Genomic DNA, 27,729 nt, shown 5'->3' with positions numbered 1-27,729 from the left:
GATTTATTTGTTTAGTTGTTCCATTTATTTACCACCTTTTCTTCCAAGGAGCTCAGTGTGGTGTACATGGTTCTCCTCCTCCCCATTTCACCCTCACAACAACCCTGTGAGGCAGGTTAGGATTATACATGATGACTGGCCCAAGGTCACCCAGTGAGCTTTATCGCTGAGTGGGGATTTGAACCCTGCTCTCCCAGGTCGTAGTCCAGCACTCTAACCAGTACACAACACTGGCTACTGAAATACCACTAGACCTAGCCATACCTAGACCTACTTGCAGGGTGAGGACCGAAAGGAATACAATTTGGGATTTTAAAAGAAAAACAGAAACTGTCCTAAGCATATGAACTGGATAAAGAATCAATTGTAAGACCTGGGATGAGGAGAGGGTTTTTTGGGACTGATACCAGTGCTCTGATAGCCCAAGTCTAATCCTATTGATTCAAAAGTAACATCTCACCACCTGGCATCTGTAGTGCTTACTACTTGGTGAATATTTAGTTATTGTTAGGTCCTGTTTTCTCCTCCAGGAGTTTGGGGTGGCTAACAATCACCATAAATTATAATAAATACAGTAAAACAATAGTTAAAACACAGACAAATCCACACCGACAATTAAAATATCATATAGTAGACAATAAAACTTTTAACAGTTATTTTTCATTCCATTTGTTCCAAAAGCGGCTGGCTTGGTCATGCCCACAGAATGAAAGCTGGCAGGATCCCCAAGGATGTGCTCTCCAGGCTTCTGGCACCAGGCCAATTGGCAGACCAGTGCTGCATTACAAAGATGTCTGCAAACATGACATCAACCCTACCATGTGGGAATCCCTTGAGGATGACCACAGTGCCTGGAGACAGGCAGACAAGTCACGTATCCATAGCAATGACCAGAGGAGGAATGACCACTGGGAAGAGTGCCATGGTGCATCTGCAGCAGTACAACTGGACACCTTCATCTGCCCCCAGCTGTAACAAAACATGTCTCTTTCTGCATCAGCGCTGCAACCTTCCAACAGTTAGACCTCATTCTCAAAGGCACATACTTCCATTGTCTCCCAAGACAGACAGATGCCAATAACCTCTCTTAAGTTTGCACCTCATTTTTGTCAAGGTGGAAGACAACTAAGCATCACCTTGAAGGGAGTTCCACAAATGGGGGCTGCCCCCGAGAAGCCCTGCTCAGTCATCATCTCACAGGCCATGCTTACCAACTGAACAATGAGCAGGAAGAAGAGGAATTTGGATTTGATATCCTGCTTTATCACTACCCTAAGGCATCTCAAAGTGGCTAACATTCTCCTTTCCCTTCCTCCCCCACAACAAACACTCTGTGAGCTGAGTGGGGCTGAGAGACTTCAGAGAAGTGTGACTAGCCCAAGGTCACCCAGCAGCTGCATGTGGAAGAGCGGAGACGCGAACCCGGTTCCCCAGATTACAAGTCTACAGCTCTTAACCACTACACCACACTGGCTCTCTCACCAGTCTTAAAGCAGGGATGGTAGTTATTGGGAAGACACTCCTTTAGGTATTTGGGCTCAAGAGTCATACAAGGCTTTGTACATCTGTACACCATTGATTGGGCCTGACAGCTAATAGGCCAGTGCTGAGTTTTAAGTATCATTGTAATGTGGTCTCATCAACACCAGCAATTACATTTTGTTTTAAATGGTTGCATTTACATGACAAATGGTAAAACAGCTCTCAGTTGGTATGAATTAATTTTAATTGTTCAATCAGCTTTATGTATAAGAGGACATTCTTTTAAGATATGTGTGTTTTAAAACCAAAACTCTTATCTTCTGAACAAGAACTCTGGAAATACAATGTGTATGTATTACTCCTTCCCTATTTTAACTCTTTTCACGTGTGAATAAGGGACTTGGGGTTGATCCTGCATGCAATATAGTTCTCATCCAAGTACTGTCTTACATTATTTCATTTAATTCAGATGTAGTGTTTCTGTGGAAAATCCAGACACACCCACCTACCCAAAATGGTAAAACTGGATTGAACAGGCAAGGGGGAGACACAGGGTGGTGTTTTGATAAGTACACTGTGAAAAACTTTCATTCAGGAGCAGCATCAAGTTCACAATAAACGGTGTGCAAGCACTGTAAGAAATATATGTGTTATGGGCTTATTAAAGTAACCTTTGTGAACATGGCTTGGGATAAGAGAGCATTTACTGTGGATTTGAATATGAAACAATTGCCATGGAATAATCTGTGTATATGTAGCTAGTTGATGAATCCTCACAACACTGGAAAAAAAGTCCAACATCAGTGCTCAAAATAGGCTTGCCATATTTCAAAAAGTGGAAAACCCAGACACAAAAGTTATGCGCTTTTTTTTTAAGCAAAGTTGATGGGCTTTTTTTTTGGAGGGGGTGTCCAAGTTCTTGAACGTTTTTTTTTTGTGTTGCCCAGTTGTTTTTTACAAGATCTACAGACATAGGCTGCCATATGCCTGGATTTTCCTTGACATTTCTGCAGACGTTGTTTACGAGGGCTGAATACTGGGTATGTGCAGACGTATAGCATGCCTAAAAACCTGTGACCCAGGTTAAGGACCTGGCCTTGCTTGAGATTATTCCCTAATTTGTTAGAAATACATGATGGTGTTTAACCATGAACAGAAACAGCATTCTGTATGTACATTCTCTATTAGATACTTGATTTTCTTCTTAGAATGCAATGATCACGTATTATTTTAGCTTCCAAGTATCTTTTACTAGGAAACCAACAAACCTTATCCAACCTGCTCCCTGGGTACCAGGGTTAACGAGGAGTCCTAATGACCAGGCTAGGCCTCTAAGAGCCTCGACACACGCCACTGAGCTTTGGGGCTGCTAATTCAAAAATGGAGGATGAGCGCCTCAACCATTAATTAATAATGTAGCTCTCTGTCTTCCTGCGTGTCACAAGCTGGAAAGGCGGTGATCGGCCAATAAAGATGTAGGGGAAAGAAGTCGAAAGCTCCTCCCAACAGCTCTTCCTCATTGAGAGCTGAAGTAGTAGATCAAAAACTTCCGAGGAGCGGGGTTGGTGGGGGGCAGAAATAAAAGAGGGGAGACGCATCAGATACCAACCGGGCGGAAGGGGCAATCGAGTTACTAATCAGGTAGGAGGAGATGGTGCAGCCTTTACCTCTGTCTCAGGAGGGTCAATTTGCCTTACAGACCTTTCCGGGAAGACAGGGGAGGAGGATGGGGGGGGGGGAGGCACTCTCGTGTACATCCTGACAGCAGGAAGGGAAGGCTCATCTAACAGCCTCTCAGCTGGAGGGGATCCCTCATTAAACATCAGATCAGACGGGGTGTGTGTGAGAAAGAGAGAGGAAAGGCGGGGGGGAGAGGAGAGAGTCCCGACAGAAGCTGGCCGGGAAAGCAGATAAGCGATCAAAAAGACTTGCCCTCCTTCTCTTCCCTGTTTGCTTGGCATTTTGGAGAGAGAGCGGAAGGAGGTGCGCGGAACAGCGCGCCGGGCCGGTCAGAGGGCGACCCCCGTGGGCGGAGCGGGGGGGGGGAGGCGGTGAGTCCAAGGGAGGCCTTAGACACCGGGGGAGGGGAATCCCCGGGTCGGTCGAGCACGTTGTGTGGCGGCGGAGGAGGAAGGGGGGGAGTAGTAGTAGTAGCAGGAGGAGGAGGAGGAGGGAGTAGTCGTTGCCGCCGCCGCCGCCTGCTGTTCGGCGTCATGGCCCCATTGTGAGGCGGCCTAGGGGAGGGGGGGGGAGAGAGAGAGAAGCGGGGGAGGAAAGGAAGGATCCGCTCTCGCTCTCTCCCTTGCGCACACAGAGCTCGCTCAGTCCCAGGCGAGGAAGCGGCGTGTCAGGCGCACGCACACAAAAGGAACCGTCTTCGGGCTGCTCCTGCTGCTGCTTTCGCCGCTCCTCTTCGCCTCGACCTGACGCCCTCCTTTCTCTCTCTCTCTCCCCCCCCCCCCCTACTCCTCATATACTCCACTTAGAAACGGGACCCGGGCGATGCCACTGTTACACCGAAAGCCCTTCGTGAGGGAGAAGCCCCCCGCTGACCTTCGGCCGGACGAGCACGTCTTCTACTGCAAGGTCACCAACGAGATTTTCAGGAACTACGAGTAAGTCTCTCTCTCCCCCCCCCCCCCATTTCCTCGTGGGCTCTGGCGGGCTGATTTGAACAGGAAAGCGCGGCGGAGGCGGCGGGAAATGGCTGACACCTGGCCTGGGAAAAGAAGAGGGTGGGGAGGGAATCCCCCTCCGAAAGGTCGGGAAAACCCCCTGACCACCCCTCTTGCGAGGGGAGGAGGGGGCGTCGAGCCAGGTCCTTTAGCGCGCGCTCTTGTGTCTCCCCTCAGGACGGGGGGGAGGGGGAGAGGAGGAATAAAGTTTGTGGCAAGCGGTGGGGGGGGGCGGGTCTGGTCCCTCCCCGCCGCCCCTGTCCTTCTGGTATCCCGAGACAACCCCCCCCCCTCCCGCCGCATGTCAAAGCGGCTTCCACTAGGCCTTTCGTAAGGTGCTCTCATTTGCCTCGGGTTTGTGGAAGCGACTTGGCGCGTTTGAGCGAATCCGAGCGCGGAAACCGCCACACAGAATCAACGGCCGGCCGCGTCTTATAGAGACCCCGCTTTGGGGTCGGCGCGAAGGGGAGCCTCCGGACGGGCGCTGCTAACCGCCCCGCGCGCACACTATTGTTTTCCCAGCAGCTGGCAGGACGGGGAATAAACGCGCCGCCTACTGTAGCCGCCCTCCCGCTCCCAAATGCGCCTCCGTTGGGTTTGAGTTCAAAACATCGACAGCCCCTCCTGCCGTCTCCTTTCATAGTGCAACTGAGTCGGGTTTTTATCTGTTTAAAAGCGCCCGACCCCCCTCAAACCTCTTTTGAAACTTCCCCTCTTCGCCCTCTTTTCGACACACTAGGCGTTTTAGTACCCTAAACTTTCACCCGGGCGAGTAGGACTCCTCGGCACCTGTTTCTGAAGCTCCAAATGGGGTGATAATTCTGTTTCCGTAGTATCTGTCAGGGTTCTTCTAACGCTGGCAAGTACAATAGTTGAGCGTATTCAAGGGAAAGTGATGACGCATTTGAATGTGCTGGTTTAGCTAAAGCTGTGTATCTCAGTATTGTGCTTTATTGCCATGCATTAAGAGTTCCATTGATTTTGTGGCTTTCACTCTGGCTTGTTCGGTTTTAAAAATGAAAGAGGAGGACAGTTGGTCCACAAGGTATTCTCTCTAATGGCAGGCTATCAATTAATTAGTTAAAAGTACTAATCTAGTTACTTAATGAAATAAAGCTCAGTACAGCAGCACTACTTTTGGGTGAGATTTTCATGAATATAAGAGTTACGTATTTCCCAGTTTAGAGGAGCCTTCAGTTTCTATAATAACTTTTCACAGGACTTTGTTTTCCCACTAGATGACGTGAATAGTAATTGCATGTAGTATTCAGTTAGCTTACATTTAAAATATATTTATAAACTTCATTAGTTTATCCTTGTTCTTAAGTATTGGCATAGGTATGAAGAGAATATGTGAACTTTACATATTAAATGTAATATTAGGAGAAAAAGTTCTTCAGGACAAAAGTCTTCATCCAGAACTCTGATAGATAAGAAGTTGGAATGTGTTTTTCATCCTTCTCCTTTATTCACAACACTTTATGTATAATCCAGCCAAAGTTGAGCACTTTGAAGTCCAAAAAAATTTAGCTGGAGAGGTGAGCTATGCACAATTCTTCTACTGACATCAATAGGGTATAAAAATTATCAGTGTTGTCCCAGGAACACATAAGGGCATGTGCAGAGTTCCTTTCGCTCACCGTTGAGAAACCATTGCTAGACCCACATTTGTTGGAGATGTGAGAAGGGATCCGGGGGTAAGAAAATGCCTATCAAATTCTTCCATTTAGAAATGTAGCAGTAAGAGAAGAAATCTTACATTATTTTAAGAATTGGACTGATTTTAGATATACTTAGATAAGGATATATAAGTTTGTAAAATACAGGATGCTCTTAATGCATTCTTGTATTTAACAATTTATCTGGTAGTCAGAGGTAGCAAGTACGGCAATTCCATGTAGGCAAATGAGTGTTCTGGGGGGGGGGCAAGCAGGCAACCACTCATCTGTGTTAGCCACAGGGAATGGAAAGTCTCTTCCTCCATGAACAGTGTGGAACTGTAGTGGGCCAAACAGTTTTTTGTGTTTTTGTTTTTTACTAATAGGCTACACATAGAAAAGGGACCTTCCCTTTTCCACAGCCAATATATTGTTGTTGTTATTATTGTTGTCATTATTATTGTTGTTGTCATTATTAATTGTCCTGAATGCTTTTCTTAACAAAATGTATTCCAAAGCCACTTGCTAAATATTATAAAGATTAAAACCAGTATAAAACCAAAACAGAGTAAAAAACTAAAATTGCAGTTATGCATTTAAGAGACACATCCCCACACAATTGGGGATTGTGGTTTTGCTCCCATCAAACTACAACCTATCACCAAGGTTCATTCTTGGCTTATTGACTATGGTTAATTTGAGTAAAACATCCATGGACATAATACTTACCCCAGGGATCATGGTTTGTTATCCCTGGCTGCGTGCTTGTGGAAAGAAGCAAAATCATCAGTTGCAATTACATAAGAACTGGTCTTACGTTTCTGATTTATCAAATTTGTATGCATATATATAGTGTTGCAATTATATACTTGCAACAGCTCAATGAGGTGGAGATAAAGTGGCTACTCCAGATTAATCAGGGTTTCGGGCCAGGTATTTTGGGCTAAGTCCAACAGTTTTATTACATAATGCTGGCTGTCAGGTTTGGAGAGACACCATGTTCTGTGGTACAAGGAAACCATGGGACATGCATGCTTTCCCAGGTTACTGTTTCTGTTACAGTGATTGCAAACCTGCATGAATCTCATTAGCTGGATGATAGACTGATTCAATTTTTCCTTGTAGTGCTTTTTAAAGTTTTATATATATATCTATTTTATTGTAAGCTGCTTTGGACAGGTATTTGCCTAAAAGCAGCCTAAAAAACTAATTAATAGAAGTTGTAAGATTCAGTACTATCCACACAACAAATCCACAAATTCTGCTAAATTAAAGTTTCAGGAATTTTTATACTACTATAAAACACTTCTGTAGCACCAGAAGATTTGGCATTTTCTCCACTCCTTATTCAGTTAGAAGAGAGTGGCAAAACTTTCATCTTAATAGTATCAACTCTTTGCCACCTAAGAAGTTCATTGAACCCATAAAGTGCCGTATTTAGTAGTTGCCCATAAAATGGACCGTAGCCCAGCAGCCAATCATTAAAATCATAATCATATTATTAGTATCTCTAGACCAATTGAATCTTGGTTGCTTTGTTGACAGTCCCCCTGGTTGAAAGTCTTGCAGCTGAATGCTAGTTCAGTTAATGGGAAGACAGCTGCCATCCAGAATTTAATCCTGGATGAGCATGCTGACCTGGCATATATTACAAAGACCTGGCTGTATGTAAATCTTTCCCAGCTTTTGTCTGCCAGTTTTTCCAAACAGTAGCAGGTGGCCTAGTGGGCTGTAGTGATTCCATTCCCATACCCAGGTGCCTCATTCAACATTACAGTTTTCATTATTCATTTAATTATAGTTTCGAGCATGTTTTTTTTTTATGGTGGGTGTTCAGGATAGGGATTCTGTTGGTGTATAGTCCTTACCATTGTTAAGCAGTCTCCTTATTTAAGATAGCCAGGGTGATATTGTTGGGAACTTTAACATTCCCTGTTGGAAGTGGCTCAGTATTTCATTGCTTCATGGCAATCATGGGTCCATGCTAAATGGATTTGGGTCATACTTACCTGTGTCTCTGATGGGATTGTGCTCACTTTGAAAAGAAAATGAAATGAGTCAAACTGATATAGAAGGAGACAAAGTAAAATTGGTAACCTTAGGACGGTACCAGTACAGATGAAGAAAAAATGCTTGTGGACTCTCACATCTCCAGACCTGCCTCCCAAATCAAGCTCACATTTAAGCAAGTGAGTAGGAGATTAGTGTGAGAAGAACAGAATTCTATGATGAATCAGGTAAAATCTGAGGTTTAGTCACAGTTGTACCACATAATAGGTGTCCCACATAAGACATGTTGGGTCTGGATTTGATTTTATTTAAACTCAAATGAGATTATATCTCCCCAAAGCATAATGAGGTACGGTATTCTATTTGAAGACCAATATATGAGAGAGAAAGTGGCTTTAAGGCACTGTTGGCCTCAAGGCCAAGTTTTGAAACCAGGAGCGGAGTGTTTGCAGACTTTTCCAATTACATGTGATTTCACAGAACGTGTGATGACCTTGAATGCAACCCCCGTTCAAAGTGGGGGTTCAAAGTGGGGGCTGCCTATACTTAAGACATGTATTTGACATGTTCAGTTATTTTAACTTTCTCTGTTGCAGTGACTTTTTTGAACGAACCATTCTGTGTAATAGCCTTGTGTGGAGTTGTGCTGTTACCGGTAAACCTGGACTCACCTATCAAGAAGCACTAGAATCAGAAAAGAAAGCCCTACAAAATCTCCAGAACTTTCCAGAGCCACTTATTGTTCCAGTTCTATACTTAGTTACCCTCACTCAGCGCTCACGACTTCATGAAGTTTGTGATGACATCTTTGCTTATATCAAGGACCGTTATTTTGTTGGTGAAATTGTTGCAGTACTTAGGAATAATGGTGAAAGGTAAGTATTTCTTATATTTGCTAGTTTTGAGATATATATTTATGGCTCTTGTAAAAAGAAAACAAAATCTAGGGTTATCTTGTGAACAGCTTAATTTTAAGTAGCTTTGGCTGGTCACACGGCTAGAATCTGTGGTTAAATTTGTACCTAGATCAGATTCTTCAACCCAGTTCCTTTTTTCCTTATCTGGAAGATTTTGACTGACAGATTAAGGGTTTCTGAGATACAAAGCAATATTCTGTATGTATAGAATGGGTGGGATATAAATCTAAATAAAAAGCACACTGCCTGCATGGTAATGTTTTATTTTGCTGTGTTTTCAATCATTTAAAAAACAATGGCCTCAATGCAGATGCATGAGATGCTCACCATGTTTAAATAATTTGGAATATGTAACAGATTTGAACTCCCTCCTCTCCTCTCTGTCCCAAACATTATGTCTGCATCAGCACTAACTTAATTTCCTTTTAAAAATAATTTGGAAACCCACTTCAAATATTAATTTCAAAATATAATTAAGAAAGCAAACATGGTTTTAGTGATAACGGGGGCTATTCAGCTATAATGCTACCCAATGGCTAAATGAAACCATAACTGGGAAGGAGAAATTCACACATGAGGAAAGGGAGAGTAGAAGGAGTCCATACCTTGTCCCTGATCTTCTAGCCATTCTTAGGATATCAGGAACTTCAGGTATACAACTGATTAATTTCAAACTGGAATCAACTTGTGAATTATGCTAGATGAAACCAAAAATTAATCCTCAAAACATGGAAGTTCTGTCTTCAAGTGCTCACCAAGGTTTGTTCTTGGCTTATGGCTCGTTATAATATGGGTCGAAGCTAAGCCATTACTGGCACATTCTCCCCACTCATCCTAAGCTAATAGGTTGTCTTCTCTCATCCCTTTCTGTCATCTTACCTCCCACCCCCTATGTCCTTGTGTTGGGTTAGTCTACACAGAATGTAGCTGAACTGAAACAACTGCACTAACGAACACAGCTGTTTTAATGCAGTGAGCCCTAATATGCTAAACGTAGTCTGGTCTATTATACAATTGGCAAGGCCTGTCCTGTACTTTTCAGCAATAGCAATACGTATGTAAGTGTAACATCTACGACAAGAGGTGTTAATTGCATATTTTCCTTTTGCATTGAACAAATTAATTGTTGTCTTCATTAGGTGACATGCTTACAAAAAATGGAGGCTTACAATGTGTCAGGAAACAAATGGGCCATTATTAAGACGAGATTAGACAACAATCATGTTATCCTTGTTTATTTGGGTCATCAACTGTAATAAAGGATAATCTTTTTTGCTAGTGTAGATACACAAACAGCATAGAACCTTTTATTTTCCCACTTTCTTGTGTTTAATATCTAGTTTCTCAGTAGCATAACAGACATTCATTTTAAGATGTTTTCTTATCTGGATAAAACAAGAGGCTTTGTGATTAATGCTGAAAACCAAAACAGATAATTTAATATGACTGCTGTAAGAGGACATTGTCAATAGGGTAAATGTATTACTGTATATAGCAGATGTACTCTCATACTTGCAATGTGCTGAAGACTCATATGTGGAAATTTTCCCTACTCTTGCATTGGTTTTCATTTCGGAGTACTGTTCTTCATGCAGATAGTCTTGCTTCATGCAAATAGTCTTTGCATAAGGAAAGTGAAAACAAATTAAGACTTTTGCCTTTTCAGGGGCTTACAAAAGGCATGAGAATGGCTGTAATACCCACCTATTATAGCACCACACAAACTTACACTAGCACTTATGCAGTTGCAGAATAGCACTAGTGACTGTTTTTCTCCCCATGAAGACCTCTGTTTGCATCCCATAATAAATTATGGAACTACATGGATATGTGATAAGAACACAGATAAAGTAAAGCTGATTTTAAGTTCACAGACTATCCAAGGGTTAAAAGGAATGAGCACATACTTTACATTTGACTCTGCTCTTGAAACATTCTTCCCACTTTTTATCTGTCTGTTAGTATAAACTGATATTGGATTGCAAACTACTTTTACGTATATATTCCAGTAACTAAATCTTTTTGCACTAAAAAAATGCTATGTTCTTATGTTTGCTTTGTTTCAGACTGCAGTGTAAGATTTTGGAAGTTAAAGCACCAGTGCATCAAAATGGAATGGCTAATGGCCATGTTAACAATTCCGATGGAGTCACTATCGTAATTAGTGATAGTGATGATTCAGACTTGGATACCAGTTCTGCACAAAATGGGTAAAAGATTAGTTTTATATTTGGAAAATATGGATAGTTTTAAAAGGTTACAAAAACTGGATTAGAATAGTTGCTTAATGTAAAACCTCTATGCAGCCATTTTGCCTATAGTGGAATGGAATTACACCATTCCAGAATCTGAGAGGTCACCTGAGTTATGTGCATTTGTTGGAGCAGGTCAGCATATAAGCCTGGAATGCTGTGTCTGTGTGAAAATTAATACAATTAAATATTTTCCCTGTTGGTTAGGGCAACCATTTGGTTTTAAAAATACTAATTATATTCAAACTCTTTATGTGATATTATGTTTTGTACATTTTAATTACATTTAACTACATAATTAATTTCTTGTAGTTTGAAGGAGTTAATTCATTGAAATGTTGCACAGAAATGTTTCTGTTCAGAGGGAGGAAATTAATTGATATTTGTTTTTAGGAAGGAAAAAGCCATAACTGAACCCTCCTTGTTCAAGTACAAAGTGAAGCCTATTAAGAAACAATTGTATGAATCTGTTACAGTGAAAGCATCTCAGATATGGTAAGCACTGAAGGCTATGGTCCTACTGCCCTATATGCATATGAGGAGCAATGTTGAGCGGATAGTTCAAAAATAAACCAGTAGCCACACACATACTAAAATGTCTGACAGGCAGAAAATGAATGGGTGAGTCTTTTCTCATAATTGTATTTTCATAGTGGAAAAGGCTTAACCTCTTCAGTGTTGGCCAGCTACACAGCTGTTAAAGGCACAAAGACCCAAAGCCAACCCTAAACTAAAGTCTAGGTTGTAATCCTTGAACTTACTCTCCCTGCATGCGTACACACTCACCGTACGAATATAGACCACATACATCTCTTGCTCTCCCTTTGCCAAAGTGCACCTCTCATAGGCCACACATATAAACATACACCTCTCTCTTACACACAGCACATACATCTCTCCTCTCATAGACCATCCATCTCTCTCTTTCACACAGACATGCATACCTATCTCCCACTCTCTCATCCCAAGGTCTTGATCATGTACAGGCATCCCCCCCATCTGCATATGTTCAATTCACATGTGACTGCATGTATGTGCAGCCCTGGAAACCCGGAAGTGGGGGGAGAGACCTGAAGAGCATCAGCAAAGCCCTCCTGCTCCTCCAGCTTGCGAGGAGACCCTCCCTGGATCCTGAAGGGGACTTCCTCTACGGGCTCCAGGGAGAGGGTCTCCTTGCGAGCCGGAGTCACAGTGGGGCTTTGCTGAGTCTCTTCAGCCTCCTGGCTAACATCTGACACGCAGGAAAGCAGCTGCTGCTGGGCTTTTCCGCGGGAGGCTAGTTGAGGCTGCTCAGCTGGTGTGTGGGGTCAGCTGAGCAGCCTCAAGCCTCTGACTCAAAAGGAGTTCCTCCCTAGAGCCTGAAGAGGACATCCCCTTTGCACTAGAGGAGCAGCAGGGTGCCCCCCATTTATGCACATTTCACTTATGCTTGTAGGGGGCCAGAACGTAATGTCTGCCATTCAAAACAAAAGATAAACCTCCCTCCAAAACATTCCCATTCGCCCCACCAAAAATTACAAAAAAATAACAAGGACCACAAACCTGTTGCCTGCAGATGCTGGTTGGCAATCTCAGGATTATAGTACTGTAAGAGCGCTTGGTTAATCTTGACTCTATTTCAGGAATGATTTGGTATTTATATTACTTAATTCGGCGATCAGAAGGCTGATCGCCGAAGAATTGATGCTTTTGAACTGTGGTGCTGGAGGAGACTCTTGAGAGTCCCATGGACTGCAAGAAGATCAAACCTATCCATTCTGAAGGAAATCAGCCCTGAGTGCTCACTGGAAGGACAGATCGTGAAGCTGAGGCTCCAATACTTTGGCCACCTCATGAGAAGAGAAGACTCCCTGGAAAAGACCCTGATGTTGGGAAAGATTGAGGGCACAAGAAGAAGGGGACGACAGAGGACAAGATGGTTAGACAGCGTTCTCGAAGCTACAAACATGAGTCTGAACAAACTGCGGGAGGCAGTGGAAGACAGGAGTGCCTGGCGTGCTCTGGTCCATGGCGTCACGAAGAGTCGGACACGACTAAATGACTAAACAACAACAACAAACAATTACTTAATTAGAATTGCCAGGAACAGTAGTTCCTGAAAAAAATACTTGATAGAATAGTTTCCTCTTGAAAACTAAATTTAGGAACTATTTCAGTGTGCCAGTTCAGTTGGGAATCATCTTTGATATCGATGCGTGTTCCTTTTCTTTTTGTCCTGTGCCATAGCCGGAGGAAACATCTATTTTCTCGTGACAGACTGAAGCTCTTTTTGAAGCAACACTGTGAATCGTATGATGGCATTGTTAAAATTAAGGTAATCAAAATAATTAAACAAGTTGAAGCAAGACTTTGATCACATTATGGGCAGTGAAATTAGTTTGATACCCAGCTTAGTTGTTGTGTTATCATGTGTGTGTGTGTATAGTTTGATGCTACCATTAATTATTGCTTTATTGTTTGTTTTTAGCTGTTCTTTAATATTGTGAACCACCTTGAATTTGTTTTAATCAAACAAGTATATAATTACAGTTTTCCTGAAATGGTAAACTATGGTTTGACTGTCGTCAGACCTACATATACTGTATTATACTGTCCTTGTCTGGCCCAGGTTTTAGGTAAATGATAGCTTGCTGTCAGTAGGGCATGAGAGCACACTAGGAGTGCATGAGCCCAAGCTGTTTTTATATGAATCAGACTCAAGGTGTTCAGGCACTACACTTCAGAGATGAGAAAAACTCATTTTAAAAAAGTCTCTAGTGGTAGTAACAAGTACTTCTTTTATTTATTAGCCCAAACTTGTTTTCCAACTATTGTGCAATGCTACTATGGTTTCGTATAAATTGGAATCTGATTTGAGACAATGGTAGTGTATTTTTCATTGCAATGTTGCATTTGTGTTAAAAGGACACAGAAAAATAAGAATATTCTCCACCCCAAATTCACTCATGATTAATTTATTTCAGTGATGCTTACTAAAGAGTGTTCTGTTTACTACAGATACCTCATTCCTGTGGTGTTGATTAGAAAATAATGGCTAATGGTGTCTCTTTCTAAAACAGTAGCTTATTAGCCAGTGTGTACATGCAAGAGCAGGCAGCCTTCTCAACAATCTTTCCCCATCTTTCTCTACAAGGCAATATCAGTTGCAAAATACAAGATAGCAGAACAGAATTTTTCCTACCTCTTTCCTGATGATCCACCCACTTTTGTCTTCAGTCCTTCAAACAGACGGCGAAGGAGACCTCCAAAGATGGCATCTGATGATCATGTAAGTAATGCAGTACTTGTTAATCTGCTTTTCAACAAGAAACAGCAGTGGGTTGCATCCTACAGCAATTCAAAACTGCAAAGTACCTTGCTATCTGTGTTTTTCATATTTGCCATTAGTTGTCTTAGGTAAGTCAAAATTGTTCCACAGTTGGCCATATAATACTCTGAGAGATAATAATTTCTATACCAAGGCCCTGAAAGTCCATGGGCACAGGTGGGACTTAAAAACCTGGCCTCTCATATGCAATGAGGCTGGATTCAACTGGTGTTTACATTTGGAATGACAGTAGTCAAAACTTGCTATTGCCACAAAATAAAACACATTTCTAGTTTTATCCATTCATCATATACATTTTAACTTGGCGATATGTTCCACCCACCAAGTTGTTAAAAGATTTCAGTTTTTCAATTATTGCCCTTTCATGAGTTTCTCCTTTTGTCTTCAGGAGGATTTCGTTGCAAAAGAGCAGCTTAGTCCTAGAAATGCAAGCAGTGCAGCAAAAGAAAGGGCAAGACTCCAAAAAGAAAAAGACGAAATGAGGGCCATGGGTAAGTACAAGCTCATGCGATGAATAAGCTTTTTTTTAGATGAAAACCATGCATAATAGGCTGGTTTTTGTTGATTCTGTAGAACTAGTGCTGTAGCTTTTAGTGTATTATCCTTCAAAGAAAGAAGCTGTTGCAGTCCTGTCTCAAAAGAGGGCCTTTTCTGAGGCTGTGTCTCAGTTGTGGAACTCTTTTTGCCACAGGTTCATTTAGCCCCTTCACTCTTATGACTGCTTTGTTTAGCCGGGCTTTCTTTTTCTTTTTAGTCTATGTAATTTTATGCCATGATACATGTTTTAACTAGTTGCTGATTTTCCTCTTTACTATTTCCCCCCCATTATTGTATTACTATTGTCTTTTATTCATGTGCTAGCTGAATTGAGCATTATGTTTTTACCTGAAAGGTGGGATATAATCATAACACATCATATTAGCTTGGAAATAAATCCCTCTGACATACGCTTACAGCCAGAACTATAATTACTTCCCAGTAATTGGGATTGAGATTGTAATAGTCATAGCATGTCTGTTTGGGGCTGTTTCCCTGAACGTAACGGCATCACCCACAGGTGGCCAGATTTGATTAACTTGATCTTGAAGTGTGGTTTATATAAATAATTTCTTTAAAAAGAATAATACAACTCTAGTTCTCCTGTCCACTTTTTGAAAAAGAAAAATTGAAAAGAGAAAAGACAACTGCTATAGAATCCAAGAAGAAAGAAAGAGAAGATAAGGAAAAAAGGAAGGAAGAACTTAAGAAGATTGTGGAAGGAGAAAGGCTGAAGAAGAAAGAAGAGAGAGAGCGACTCAAAATAGAAAAAGAAAAGGTCAGGTACTCCCCACCTGGGTTCCTAATAGTTTGAAATGGCACTAATAGTTTAAAATATATAGCTACATTTAGAGGTTCCCAGTACAGTCGTACCTTGGTTTTCAAACAGCTTAGTTCTCGAATGTTTTGGCTCCCGAATGCCGCAACCCGGAAATGGCTGTTCCTGTCTGTGAACTATTTTTGGAAGCTGAACATCCAGTGGAGCTTCTGATTGGCTGCAGGACCTTCCTGCAGCCAATCAGAAGCCGCACTTTGGTTTCCAAACATTTTGGAAGTTGAACGGACTCTGTTCAACTTGCAAGAAACAACTGTATTTAGGAATATGAATCACAGTACAAAGAAGAGTAGGACATATTGTTTCTTCACCTGCGTGATGAAGGAGAATGTGTCTGCAAAATCATAACTTGTTTCCTACATGGAGCTTTTCATCACTATCCAAAGCGCCCGGATAGTGTGAGTTAAAATTCTAAATTGCGATCTCAGTTACAAGGTTTAATTTTCAGGACATTGTTGCAATCCTTTCTTAATGTGTGTAGTGTTCTGTTGAGGGTTTACCAAAATTAGGTTACCTGTGTCTAATCAAATACAAGCTATTTTCATACTGTTTGAAATAGGACTTTTATTCATAATATTTGATGGTTTTTTCTAAAGTAATAAAGGAAACTTAGGAGACAAGGGTTCAAATCATCCATTAGCCATGAAGTTCAGTGGGTGACTTGGGGCCAGTCATTTTCTCTTTAACTAACCTACAACAGGTTTGTTGAGGGGGCTGCAGAATGGGAGGAAAAATCTTATGTATACCACCTTGAGCTCTTTGAAGGAAAGGTGGGAAATAAATGTAATAACCTAAATGATACATTTCTTTAAAAAAAAATTCCTTTATTGTCATTACCAAGATATGTAAATAAATAAAATCACGTATACATATGTGAAACAGTCAATATCCTAATTATGTTATTTATTCTCTTAATTAAAGTAGTAAATTCCATAAGCATCCAGAGCAACAGTTAAAGAAAATTATGCAATACCAATAATCAGTAAATTATAACTGTTGCTTAGATTAAATTATAAACCTAACTTCCTACAAGATTTCCAATAAAAGTACATGGATTGACATTATCTTGAATTTTATTACCCCAGTGCATAATCTAAATACAGCTGTTTTTAACTATTTTGGTAGTCATTTTCTGTGTAATTGCAGGAAAGAGAAAAGCTTCGCGAAGAGAAAAGGAAATACCTGGAACATCTAAAACAATGGAGTAAGCGTAGAGAAGACATGGAATGTGATGATCTTAAGGTAATGGAATTTCAGAGAGAGAGAGAGAGAGAGAGAGAGAGAGAGAGAGAGAGAGAGAGGGGTCCACAATCCAGAAATATTTGTGTGTGTATTTATGCATTGTTTTTCAGACCTTTTCTGTGGCTAGAAAAGTTGCCTGATGGATCTGCTGAAATTGTAAATCCACCATATGATTATCACATACATTCTCCCCTTGTGGGGGAAAAGGACTTAAAACGATGGTTGGGCAGTTTCAGAACTTTTTATATTTAATAGATAATAATTTAAGTCGTAAGTTTTGTAACTTGCAAAGCAATCCTCAACTTGCATTAAGTGTGCCATTGTGAGTGAGTCCTGCAGTCATAGCCCTAAACATGCTACCATCCCATCCCTGGGAAATAGCAAGAACAGGTGGCCATTGCCTACTATGCGGCACAGAGGGCATATGAGCTTTAATCAGGGCAGCAGAACACAGCCCACATCTGCCAGCCCTCATGTGGAGCACCAAAGCAGAGGCCAGAGCGATGGAGGCACTTGGGACATGCAATGTCTGCCTGTTTTCTATTTATTAATATTTATACATCACTTGATTGTTTTAAAAAACAAAACCCGGCAACCTCAAAGCAGTTTACAAAAAGATAAGAAAATCAAGAAAATTTACAATACTTTAAAACATACAAAAAGTGAAAATACCATGTGGGGAGACCGTCACAGCAGTTAATTTTGCAGTGCGTGATCCCATCATTCCTTGCTTAATTGTGTGGGATGTTTTCTGACACCCGCAGTTGCGTTTCCCACCCGGCTGTTTCCCTTCTGTAGGGTTTATATGCTGGTGATGGTGTTGTGTAGATGGTATTGAGTTGCACCATATCCTGTGTTGAGGATGACATGGACCGAGTGGCAGCTATTATTTCTCCCTTCCATTGAAATTAATGGGAGGAGAATTACTTTTTCTCAGTTTGGCAGGACCAGCACAAGACATTGCACTACATGTGGTCACCACTTTTCTTCTTCCACTGCCACCTTCTTTCTGCTCTATTTTTCTGCCTGTATTCTAACACCGACACTCACTCTGGGTAGTCATTGTAATCTTTTTGGCTATCAAAAATATATCTGTTCAACATAATAAACATGAGCCAAATCTGTTGTGATGTATGTTGTTGATTATTCACTGCATATGTATAACTGAAACATACAATAAATATTTACTTTGTATCACAGGAACTTCCAGTTCCAACTCCAGTGAAAACCAGACTACCTCCTGAGATCTTTGGTGATGCTGTCATGGTCTTGGAGTTTCTCCATGCTTTTGGTGAACTCTTTGATCTTCAAGATGAGTTTCCTGATGGAGTGACTTTAGGCAAGTGAATTTTTAGGCAAACTGAATCTACAGGAAACATGAGTAGCAGATTTTGCAAACATCCTGTCTACAGATTTTGTTTTGCGGGGGAAGAAAGAAACAGTTTCTCTTCCTTCCCAGAATGCATGAATGCTGCAATATTGGGAGTACAGCTGTGGATTTAGGTTGGCTTACGTGCCTCCAGTTGACATTAGTTTTAATGTATTTTATTCACTCTGCTCTTTATTTCTTATATACTGCTTGTCAGCAATCATCCTGATCTGGGCAACTATATGTGCTCAGATGCATGCATGTGACCAAATATGCCCATTCATTTCAAGTGTACATGCTGCCCTGTGGAATTCTGCAAAATGAACTTTGCCCTTTCTTTGAAACAAATGAAGAGATGATCCACCTGCCTTTCTATGCACTTGAGCGTGGAATAAATTGCTGGATCACAGCAATTGTTTCTCTAGTTGACCTATTTGGAAAATATCCTGTGTATTGACTTGATTAATATTTTGACAATCACATAACATAGGAACAGCTTTCAGTTTTTTCACTGTGTATTTGTAGCAGTTTGAACATATCCACTTTTTCTTATTTACAGAGGTTTTAGAGGAAGCTCTTGTTGGAAATGACAGTGAAGGTCCACTATGTGAATTGCTGTTTTTCTTCTTGACGGCCATTTTTCAAGCCATAGCTGAAGAAGAAGAAGAAGTGGCCAAAGATCAAATAGCTGATGCTGAGACCAAAGGTCAGACTTCAACTGTGCTTCTTAATGCAAAGCTTGCATACTAATAGGCATGCATACTAATTTGCATGCATGGGAATATTTCAGTTAACATTGCTCCACATCAGTGCGCATGATTGCTATAGAAAAACAAAAGTTTGTCAGGTGCTAGCTGCAGCGTTGATTCTGGCGTGTACTGCAGGTGCTCTTTTAATATTTTTTTAAAAGGCAAGCTTTCCCATTATTAGACATGGCAAGAATTTCACATTGGCGGGTTTTCAAGAAGTCTCAAAACTTAACACACCCCTCTCATGAAAAAAATTCTTCAGAATTCAGTAACTTTGCTGAAGATTCAGAAGATACTTCTTTCTCACCAGCAGTGTAAGCTACATAATTTTCAGAGGAGTAGCTGTGTTGGTCTCTTGTGCAAAAACTAAAAAGTTAAAAAAAAATTGTTGTAAGGCTTTTATGGACTATATAGTCTACTCATTGGATGAAAGTTTGCCATGATAAATTTGTTGCTTTTTTAACTTCTTGTTATGTCAGCTAAATAATAATCAGGCATCATAACAGTGCATAGCTTTACTATTCATTTCTTCAGTGACAATAGTATTGTCCTCCACACCTGGTCCAGATTTGTAATAGCACACTTCTTAGCTAATGTAATTATTTTCCAAAGGGCACACTTTTAAATGTATTGCAGCATTTGCAGACTTTGAAACTCTTTCCAATGTGTGCTGTAGCTCAGGTGGTGGTTTATTTTTATTTCCTTTGTTGCATACTTGTAAGAGAAGAGAAACCACATAACAAATAGCTTGTTTGTTGATTTATAGTGATATTTTTACCACACACAGCAGTCACATCTGAATAAAGTAATAAAAGAGCAAACAGAAAAGGGGCATAGCTCAGTTGCAGAAAATCCACTTTGCTCGTGGAAGGCTCCAGATTCAATCCCTGGCATCTTCAGGAAGGGCTGGGAAAAACTTCTCCTTGAAACTTGGAGAGTTTATGCAAATCAGTGGAGACAAGACTTGAGCTAGATGAGCTACTGGTCTGACTCTGAAACCTTTGCTCCAACATTCATGTTTTGTTTTGTTTCCCTGAGGACTAGAATATTGACGGGATCTCCCACCGCTCTTCCATTTTTTTATCAGAATTTGTCTGGTAAAGACATTTTCTCTAGATTAAGTGTTTGCATTCCCTTAACATGGGTGTGGGGAACCTTCTGCCCTCCAGATGTTCCTGAACTATATAACACCCATCATCACTGGCCATTGGCTATGCAGGCTGGGGTTGATGGAAACTGTAGTTCAGCAACATCTGAAGGACCAAAATTTCCCTACACCTGCCCCAAATTGAGTGCTTTTACACCTCTTCTCTGGAACTAGTACAATAACAGTTGTGGTATACTGCATAAAATAAATATATATAGAAAAGAAATATATACAGTTGACGTGTGCTTTGTAGAGTCAAGTGCATCAATCTGAAAATTCTGTTTGATCTCACACACCATTCAGAGAAATAGGGTTTTTTGGAAGAAAGCAAAGCTGCATGTGATTCTTCCTTTGTGCAAGGAAGATTTAGTCATTATTCTATTGAGAGGAAATCCAAATTACTTCTTTCTGGCAAATCAGTTGCAGGGGGGAATTGTGTTTTTCCACACTCAATCAGTAGTCATTGTTGAACATGAGATTCCTTGGACCCAAAAGTGAAACTTTTATTGCCGTTTGGAGTAATTTAGTCGTATGTAGACTGTACTGCACCTATTGGTACTGCTAGTGTGTATCTGATTGCCTTTCTCTCATGCATATATTATGTTAAACTTTGCTCACTTAAATTGAAAACTTCCCACTGCAAGATTCTAGATGCGATACTCCTTTGCTTAATTGTAAAGTCAAGTTTTTGTTTTGAATCATTCATAGCTTTGACTGAGGCATTCTAAACAAACTCACAATTGTAGGGTAGGCATGCCCATAGTTCTGTGTTATGGCTCTCCATATTTTGGTTGGGCTGCATTCACACGTATAACTTGGCAGAAGCTGTTAAAGAGAAAATATATTAACTTTTGTGAATGGAGGCTTACCGTATGTCCAGTATAGGATAGCGCAGTTCTGCTTTGTGGAGGTTGGTAGTTCTCTCTAGTGATCCTGAACTGGGATGTGAGAGGACCTCAGTCTGTAAAAAAAAAAGGAAAAAGAAATAACTTCAGGAATAAGGAATTTGCTTTCTAAAGAAGGGTATTTCGTCTTGCTGTTTCCTACCCTTAAAGAATAATACTTATTAGCCTATCTTTGGTGATATGTAGAAACTTCTGTCTTGGATAACCTTGATACCGCTGTATATAAACTTCTGAACCTGGCTTATTGATGTGCTTCACTGATCAACTGTGTAGAATATGGAATCTCATGTGTAATGTGGTAAATCAGCACTGACTGGCTGCACAGACAGGCTGCTGGCATCCACAATTCGTTTCTGTAGGCATAATCATAATGAAGTAATTATAAGAATGTAGTAATAAGATGCTATTTGATTTCTCGCAGTAAACCTTTGTTACAAGAGCATTTCATGGGTTTATCTTTCTTTGCATGTGTGTGCTTGTGCTCTTGCGGTCAAGTTGTGTGCAATGCAAGAAGCTTTTAGGGAGTGCTGCATGCTTACTCTGCTTTTAGGTAGTATGCATATGTTTGTTGCACGGCAACTTACAAAAATATCAAGTTTATATGCTGTCTCCGCATTGCTTAGAAAAGACTTGCTTGCTTCGCCTCCGAAATGCAAGTGTTAATTTTCACTAGAATAAAGTCTTTATTTCCTTAAAGATTTAACAGAGGCTTTGGATGAAGATGCAGACCCCACAAAATCTGCACTATCTGCAGTTGCAACTTTGGCAGCTGCATGGCCCCAGTTACATCAGGGTATGTGTGGGTTTCACTTTTTGTTACGTTTTGCACTATTTTACAAAAAAAAGTATAATTCACATTGTTTGCTAAATACTCTTAGTAGCCAAATAGTCTAACACTCATTCCGTTGTTAACTGTAGGTTGCAATTTGAAAAACTTGGATCTTGATAGCTGCACTCTTTCTGAGATTCTCAGACTTCATATCCTAGCATCAGGTGCAGATGTAACATCAGCCAATGCTAAATATCGTTACCAGAAGCGAGGAGGATTTGATGCTACAGATGATGCTTGCATGGAGCTAAGACTGAGTAATCCTGGGTTGTTGAAGAAACTTTCGTGTACTTCCGTGTATGATCTATCATCGGGTAATAGAGCCAAATTAATATGTCAAGTTACATGGCAGAGGTTTTCAAGAATGGTTTACTAGGACAATGTCAAGAAAAATCTTATTTTGTCTCTTGAAGCATAACCGCTAATACCTTTTAGCCCTAGAAGTTATACAAATTTAATTAAATAATGATGATAGTAAAGATTGGGGCTAGGTAGGTGATTTAGGCTGCAATCCTATATAGGTTTACCTGAGAGTAAGTTCCATTGAAGGCAGTGGGCTTCCTTTTGCATTGGATTGCACTACGTATCTTGTGGAAGTCTGTTTAATTTTCTACATGAGCTTATGTCTGTTTTTCTAAGAATCATTAGCTATTATCAATTGAACTACTGATAGTATATGAACGTTGGGTATTTTTACTTGCTCTTTTGTGTTTGAACAGCAGGTCTTCCATTATATATAACAAACTGCTTTGTTTCAAAAGTGTTTTGCTATATGGCACAAGCTGGGTGGGTTCATACTCAAAAAGCCACAAGTCCAGAAGTTCCTTGGTGAATAGAACAGTTGATTGCTTCTTTGGATCACGTTTATATTAGACTGGAAAATAGCTTGCAGGAAGTTTATATACTGTACACACAGTTAAACATGTTGAAGATTCTATTGGTAAACTATGCCATAAAACAAAGTGGCTAAACTCTGAAATGGCACAACCCTCCTTGTACTAGGTTTACATCTTGTCAATCTCTATGGATTAATGAGCCCAAAGGTCACTGACAGATTAAAAATAGATACGTTACTTTATTGATGAAGCTTTACTGACCAGTTCATAGGATTATTCTGTGACTTCTGTAATGAAGCATTAATCTATATTAATTTCATTAGGGGAGAAGATGAAGATTCTTCATGCCCTCTGTGGGAAGCTTTTGACTCTTGTTTCTACTCGAGACTTCATTGAGGACTCTGTTGATGTATTACGACAGGCAAAACAAGAATTCAGAGAGTTAAAAGCAGAACAGCACCGGAAAGAAAGAGAAGCTGCAGCAGAAAGGTGACAAGAACACAGATGCCCAAATATGCGCACGATAAAGCTAAACGGGGGCTTTTCCAGAAGCGTGGCTTCTAAAATTGAAAGAGCCTACTAGAAATATTCAATTTTAGAAATTGAAAGAGCCTACTAGAAATATGGGGCGCGGGTGGTGCTGTGGGTTAAACCACAGAGCCTAGGGCTTGCCAATCAGAAGGCTGGCGGTTCGAATCTCCACGATGGGGTGAGCTCCCGTTGTTCGGTCCCTTCTCCGGCCAATCTAGCAGTTCGAAAGCACGAAGTGCAAGTAGATAAATAGGTACCGCTCTGGCAGGAAGGCAAACGGCGTTTCCGTGCGCTGCTCTGGTTCACCAGAAGCGGCTTAGTCATGCTGGCCACATGACCCGGAAGCTGTACGCCGGCTCCCTCGGCCAATAAAGCGAGATGAGCACCACAACCCCAGAGTCGGCCACGACTAGACCTAATGGTCAGGGGTCCCTTTACCTTTACTAGAAATATAGTAGTAAAACCTGTTTGTCTGTCATAATCCAATTTAGAAAAGTAAACACATTTATGGGGTATTTGATTAATCTTATTTCAAATATTTTTTTACAAGGTATCTTACATATTTTCAATATAAAATTTTAGTTCTAAATTAGGAAGTTGCTCTTTGGAACTGAAAACTGCCTTTATACCAAGCCAGACCAGCTGGCTCAATATAGCTTCCACTGGGTGGAGAACCTATAGCCCTCCAGATGTTGCTGAAGTAAAACTCCCAGCATCCCTGACCGTTAGTTGTGTTGGCTGAGGCTCATGGTAGCTGGAATCAAACAATATCTGAAGGGCCACAGATTGCTAGAGGGGATGAATGACTAGCTTGGGGAATATAAAAAGGCAACGACAGCCCTTAACTGGCCCCTTTTTGCAAACTCTTTTAAGTGTTTTTGCCTCGTTGGAATGACTGCTTGAACTCTGATAATACATTTTGCTTTACTGGAAGGAGGGTAGAAAAGGGTGTTTGTAACAACTAGACTACTTGCACAAATATAGCATTTACATTAATTGCTGTGCCCACTTGTGGCTCTGGCCCTGTCAATCAGGGCCCTTGGGAATTTGTCCCCATGTCTGAAAAAAACTTCCCACCCCTGGTCTTACATCATCATGACTTCACAATTGTTTTGAGCCCATGAGCACATTTGGAATTGTATTAAGAGTATTGTGAAAATGACTACTGCTGTAGGGAACATGAGCAGTTACAAAACACTGGGAGTATCCGTCTGCTCTTTTTGTTTTATTTCCGTGTGTGTGTGTGTACCGCACACTCTGATCACACACACATGCAGTGGAGTGGGAGAGCGAGAAACCCCCAAACAAAGAGGGGCGGGGCAGGGCAAAAAAAACATACAAAGCAGGAAGGAAGAGAATCTACAGAGAAAGAGAATGCATAAAAATGGTGAAAGGTGGGGGAAGCTCAGCCATGGATGGAAGAGCAGGAAAAGGGCCAGTCTAAGTCTAGCATTGGTATAGGACAGGGATCAGCAACCCTTTTCAGCCGTAGGCCAGTCCACTGTCCCTCAGACCATGTGGGGGGCCGGACTATATTTTGAAGAAAAAAAAGAACGAATTCCTATGCCCCACAAATAACCCAGAGATGCATTTTAAATAAAAGGACACATTCTACTCATGTAAAAACATGCTGATTCCCGGATCATCCATGGGTCGGATTTAGAAGGTGATTGGGCCGCATCTGGCCCATGGGCCTTAGGTTGCCTACCCCAGGTGTAGGAGAAGCCCCCACTCGTCATAGCTTTACTGGTAGCTGCAGTAATTACTTCCTGCTTCTCTGCTCAGCAAAAAAGTAGTGAAATAATTGTCCTGTGTGCTCTCTCCTCCCCTTGGGCTTCCTGATTTCCCCATGATCCTGATAGTCTGCTGTAAAAAAGAGGACAGTCTTGTGTGGACACAATTCAAGATATCTGAGCATGCCATGGCATCCACAGGTGTTTCTTTGGGGAAAGGTGCCTTACACTGACCGGCAGCAGCTCTTCAATGTTTTAGATGGAGCTCTTTCCCATCCCTGCTTGTAAATGCCAGGGAAAGAACCTCAGACCTTTGAAGTGCAAAGCGTATGCTCATATGTTGAATAATAAGCTTTGAGTACTATTTATTATGTACCATGGCCTTCATCCAGAGATTTCTGTGCATCAAGATGCACATAAGGATCTCCTGCATGTTGGGTCTCTGTTCTTTTCAGTAGAGCGATGTAATTAGAGGAAATGGTTGATTACACTATATGTGCCAACTAACCATCTGTGTGTATTGTATAACATCAGAATCCGCAAGAAAAAAGAAGAAAGACTGAAAGGACAAGAACTAAAGATGAAAGAGAAGCAAGAGAAACTGAAAGAAGAGCAGAAAAATCCTGCAATTGACGTATCAATTGGGTATGATCAGTTGTTAATATTTACATATATAATTAGGATAGTGCTTAATTTCACATGCTGGGGTTAGTGTACACAGTTTCAATTTAATTATTTCCATCAACAATAAAAACATCTTAGATTATCTTGCTTTCTGGTTATTATATTTACGTAATATGACCACAGGAAGATAAAACAGTTAAATATATATCAAATTTTATACTATAGGTGGGATAACATAGTAGAAGAGTTCAATACACATGCATGCACTTTGATTTTTATTATAAAACACTTTGGAAAATCAAATGTGACCTATCAAAAGCCAGCCTAGCCAGATCTGTTTTCATCTCCAGTAAACGTGACAGTGTGGACATTTCAAAACTTGGGAGTTCTCTGCTTGTGGGAGTAACTTTATTCTGTGTGATTTTTTTTAATGTGGCTCACAGTGCAATTTTGCAGACTGTGTTCTATGGTGTGTTACAATATGCTATGCATGTGCAATTCCCTATATCTCTTTGAAGTTAGAGGGCTTTATATTTTTTGGTATGTCTATTGTATCAGTGAGGAGGAGCGGGAAGAGCTTGATACAAGCACAGAGAGCAAAGAAACTGAATCAAAGGAGCAAGACTTAGATGCTATGACAGATGAGGAAGATGACATTGTGCCAAACAAAAAGAGAAGGGGTAAGTTCATTTCTAGTGCATTTTCATTGCTATGTATTGATTTTCTATTGCTGTACGTTCTTGCTTCTAGGGTTTTTAATGGAAGGCAAGTGTAGAGTTAACTTCACTACCTGCATCATCCTGTTAGATATTTAGAAAGATATTTAGAAAGGATATCCTGTTAGATATCCTGCTTCATTTTTTTTAATGGATTTATAATTCCATTGATCTAGTTTGATACTTAAGGCTGCCTCATTCATTACTCTTTTCCATCATGGGTTTCTAATGCTTGTATCTAAGGTACAAAACCTTTCCCCTCGTTTTATGAGCCAGCACAGTAGAGTAGTGGTTAGAGTGATGGACTAGCACTGAGGAGACCCACTTAACCATGATGTTCACTAGGTGCTCTTGGGTGTAACTTATCTCCCTGGGTTGTTGTGAAAATAAAAGAGGAAGGAAGAAGAGCCGTGTACACTGCCTTTAGCTCCTTGAAGGCGAAGTGGGATGCAAATGTAAGAAATTAGTTCAGAAACATGCAGAAGACAGAATTTCCATATAAAAATTGTGAATGAATGCGCCTATAAAGACATTAGTTGATTGATGGTACAAAACGAGCAGAAGAAAAATTTAGAAGTTACGATATCTTGCTACCTGCTTGAAATTTTCTTGTATTATTTGTTTGGGCAAACGTCTGCTTGTGCTACTCTAAGCTACCTGTACTATGTATAGTTGTGTCACTTTGGTCAGAGAGTGGCCAGGTAATGTATTAAATAAAGAAATAAAACATTTTTGCTTGCTCTTTCAGGAAGAAGACAGAATGGCTTTAAAGATCTGGCAAGACAAATAGAGACAACTGGTGAAAAACGTGAGCCACTCACTCCAGAGGAGGAAGAAGCTTTAAAACAGGAACAGCAAGCAAAAGAAAAGGAACTTACAGAAAAGATTCAGAAAGCCACAGCCTGTACAAATATCTCTCCTTTGGGCCGGGACCGCCTATACCGACGCTACTGGGTTTTCCCATCTGTTCCAGGATTATTTGTGGAAGAAGACTATTCTGGTCTTACAGAAGATATGTTGTTGCCTCGGCCATCTTCATTTCAAAATAATGTACAGAGTCACATTGCAGATAAATCTCAGACTGCTACTAAAACTTCAGAGTCTTTGAAGACAGAATCTACCTCTAACAGTCACCAAGATTTTCATACTGGTGCTACTGTACAGGTGTCGTTGCCAATACATAAGCCAAACCGGTGGTGCTTTTACAGTTCTCAGGAACAACTGAACCAACTTCTAGCAGCTCTCAATTCCAGAGGATACAGGGAAAGTGCCTTAAAGGAAATTCTTTTGCAGGAAAAAAACAGAATATCTAAACAACTGGACAGTTTTCCTGTAGAAAAATTCCATATTTCAG

The 27,729-nt window shown here is 40.8% G+C and overlaps 1 protein-coding gene across 2 annotated transcripts in view; it reads left to right on the top strand.

Moving 5' to 3' along the window:
- The first annotated feature begins 2,724 nt into the window (after positions 1-2,724).
- The window catches only part of BAZ1A (bromodomain adjacent to zinc finger domain 1A), a 42,528-nt gene continuing 17,523 nt past the window's right edge, over positions 2,725-27,729 (top strand). The window contains exons 1-18 of one of the 2 annotated variants that reach the window (XM_083609985.1): positions 2,725-3,123; positions 3,969-4,097; positions 8,422-8,700; positions 10,809-10,952; positions 11,388-11,489; positions 13,221-13,308; positions 14,128-14,262; positions 14,711-14,813; positions 15,483-15,637; positions 16,841-16,936; positions 18,137-18,275; positions 18,865-19,011; positions 21,804-21,899; positions 22,025-22,249; positions 23,095-23,260; positions 25,570-25,680; positions 26,218-26,339; positions 27,124-27,729. In XM_083609985.1, coding sequence (XP_083466111.1) covers positions 3,985-4,097; positions 8,422-8,700; positions 10,809-10,952; positions 11,388-11,489; positions 13,221-13,308; positions 14,128-14,262; positions 14,711-14,813; positions 15,483-15,637; positions 16,841-16,936; positions 18,137-18,275; positions 18,865-19,011; positions 21,804-21,899; positions 22,025-22,249; positions 23,095-23,260; positions 25,570-25,680; positions 26,218-26,339; positions 27,124-27,729 — 2,827 coding nt within the window. In that variant the 5' untranslated portion in view covers positions 2,725-3,123; positions 3,969-3,984. Of the gene's footprint in view, positions 3,319-3,968; positions 4,098-8,421; positions 8,701-10,808; positions 10,953-11,387; positions 11,490-13,220; positions 13,309-14,127; positions 14,263-14,710; positions 14,814-15,482; positions 15,638-16,840; positions 16,937-18,136; positions 18,276-18,864; positions 19,012-21,803; positions 21,900-22,024; positions 22,250-23,094; positions 23,261-25,569; positions 25,681-26,217; positions 26,340-27,123 lie in introns of both variants that reach the window. The other variant, XM_083609986.1, reaches the window with a different exon arrangement.

The sequence above is a fragment of the Podarcis filfolensis genome (assembly GCF_964270895.1).
Source record: "Podarcis filfolensis genome assembly, chromosome: 1".
Classification (NCBI taxonomy): Eukaryota; Metazoa; Chordata; class Lepidosauria; order Squamata; family Lacertidae; genus Podarcis; species Podarcis filfolensis.
Note: the sequence above shows the minus strand (reverse complement) of the source record. Positions and strands in the feature narration are given on the sequence as shown.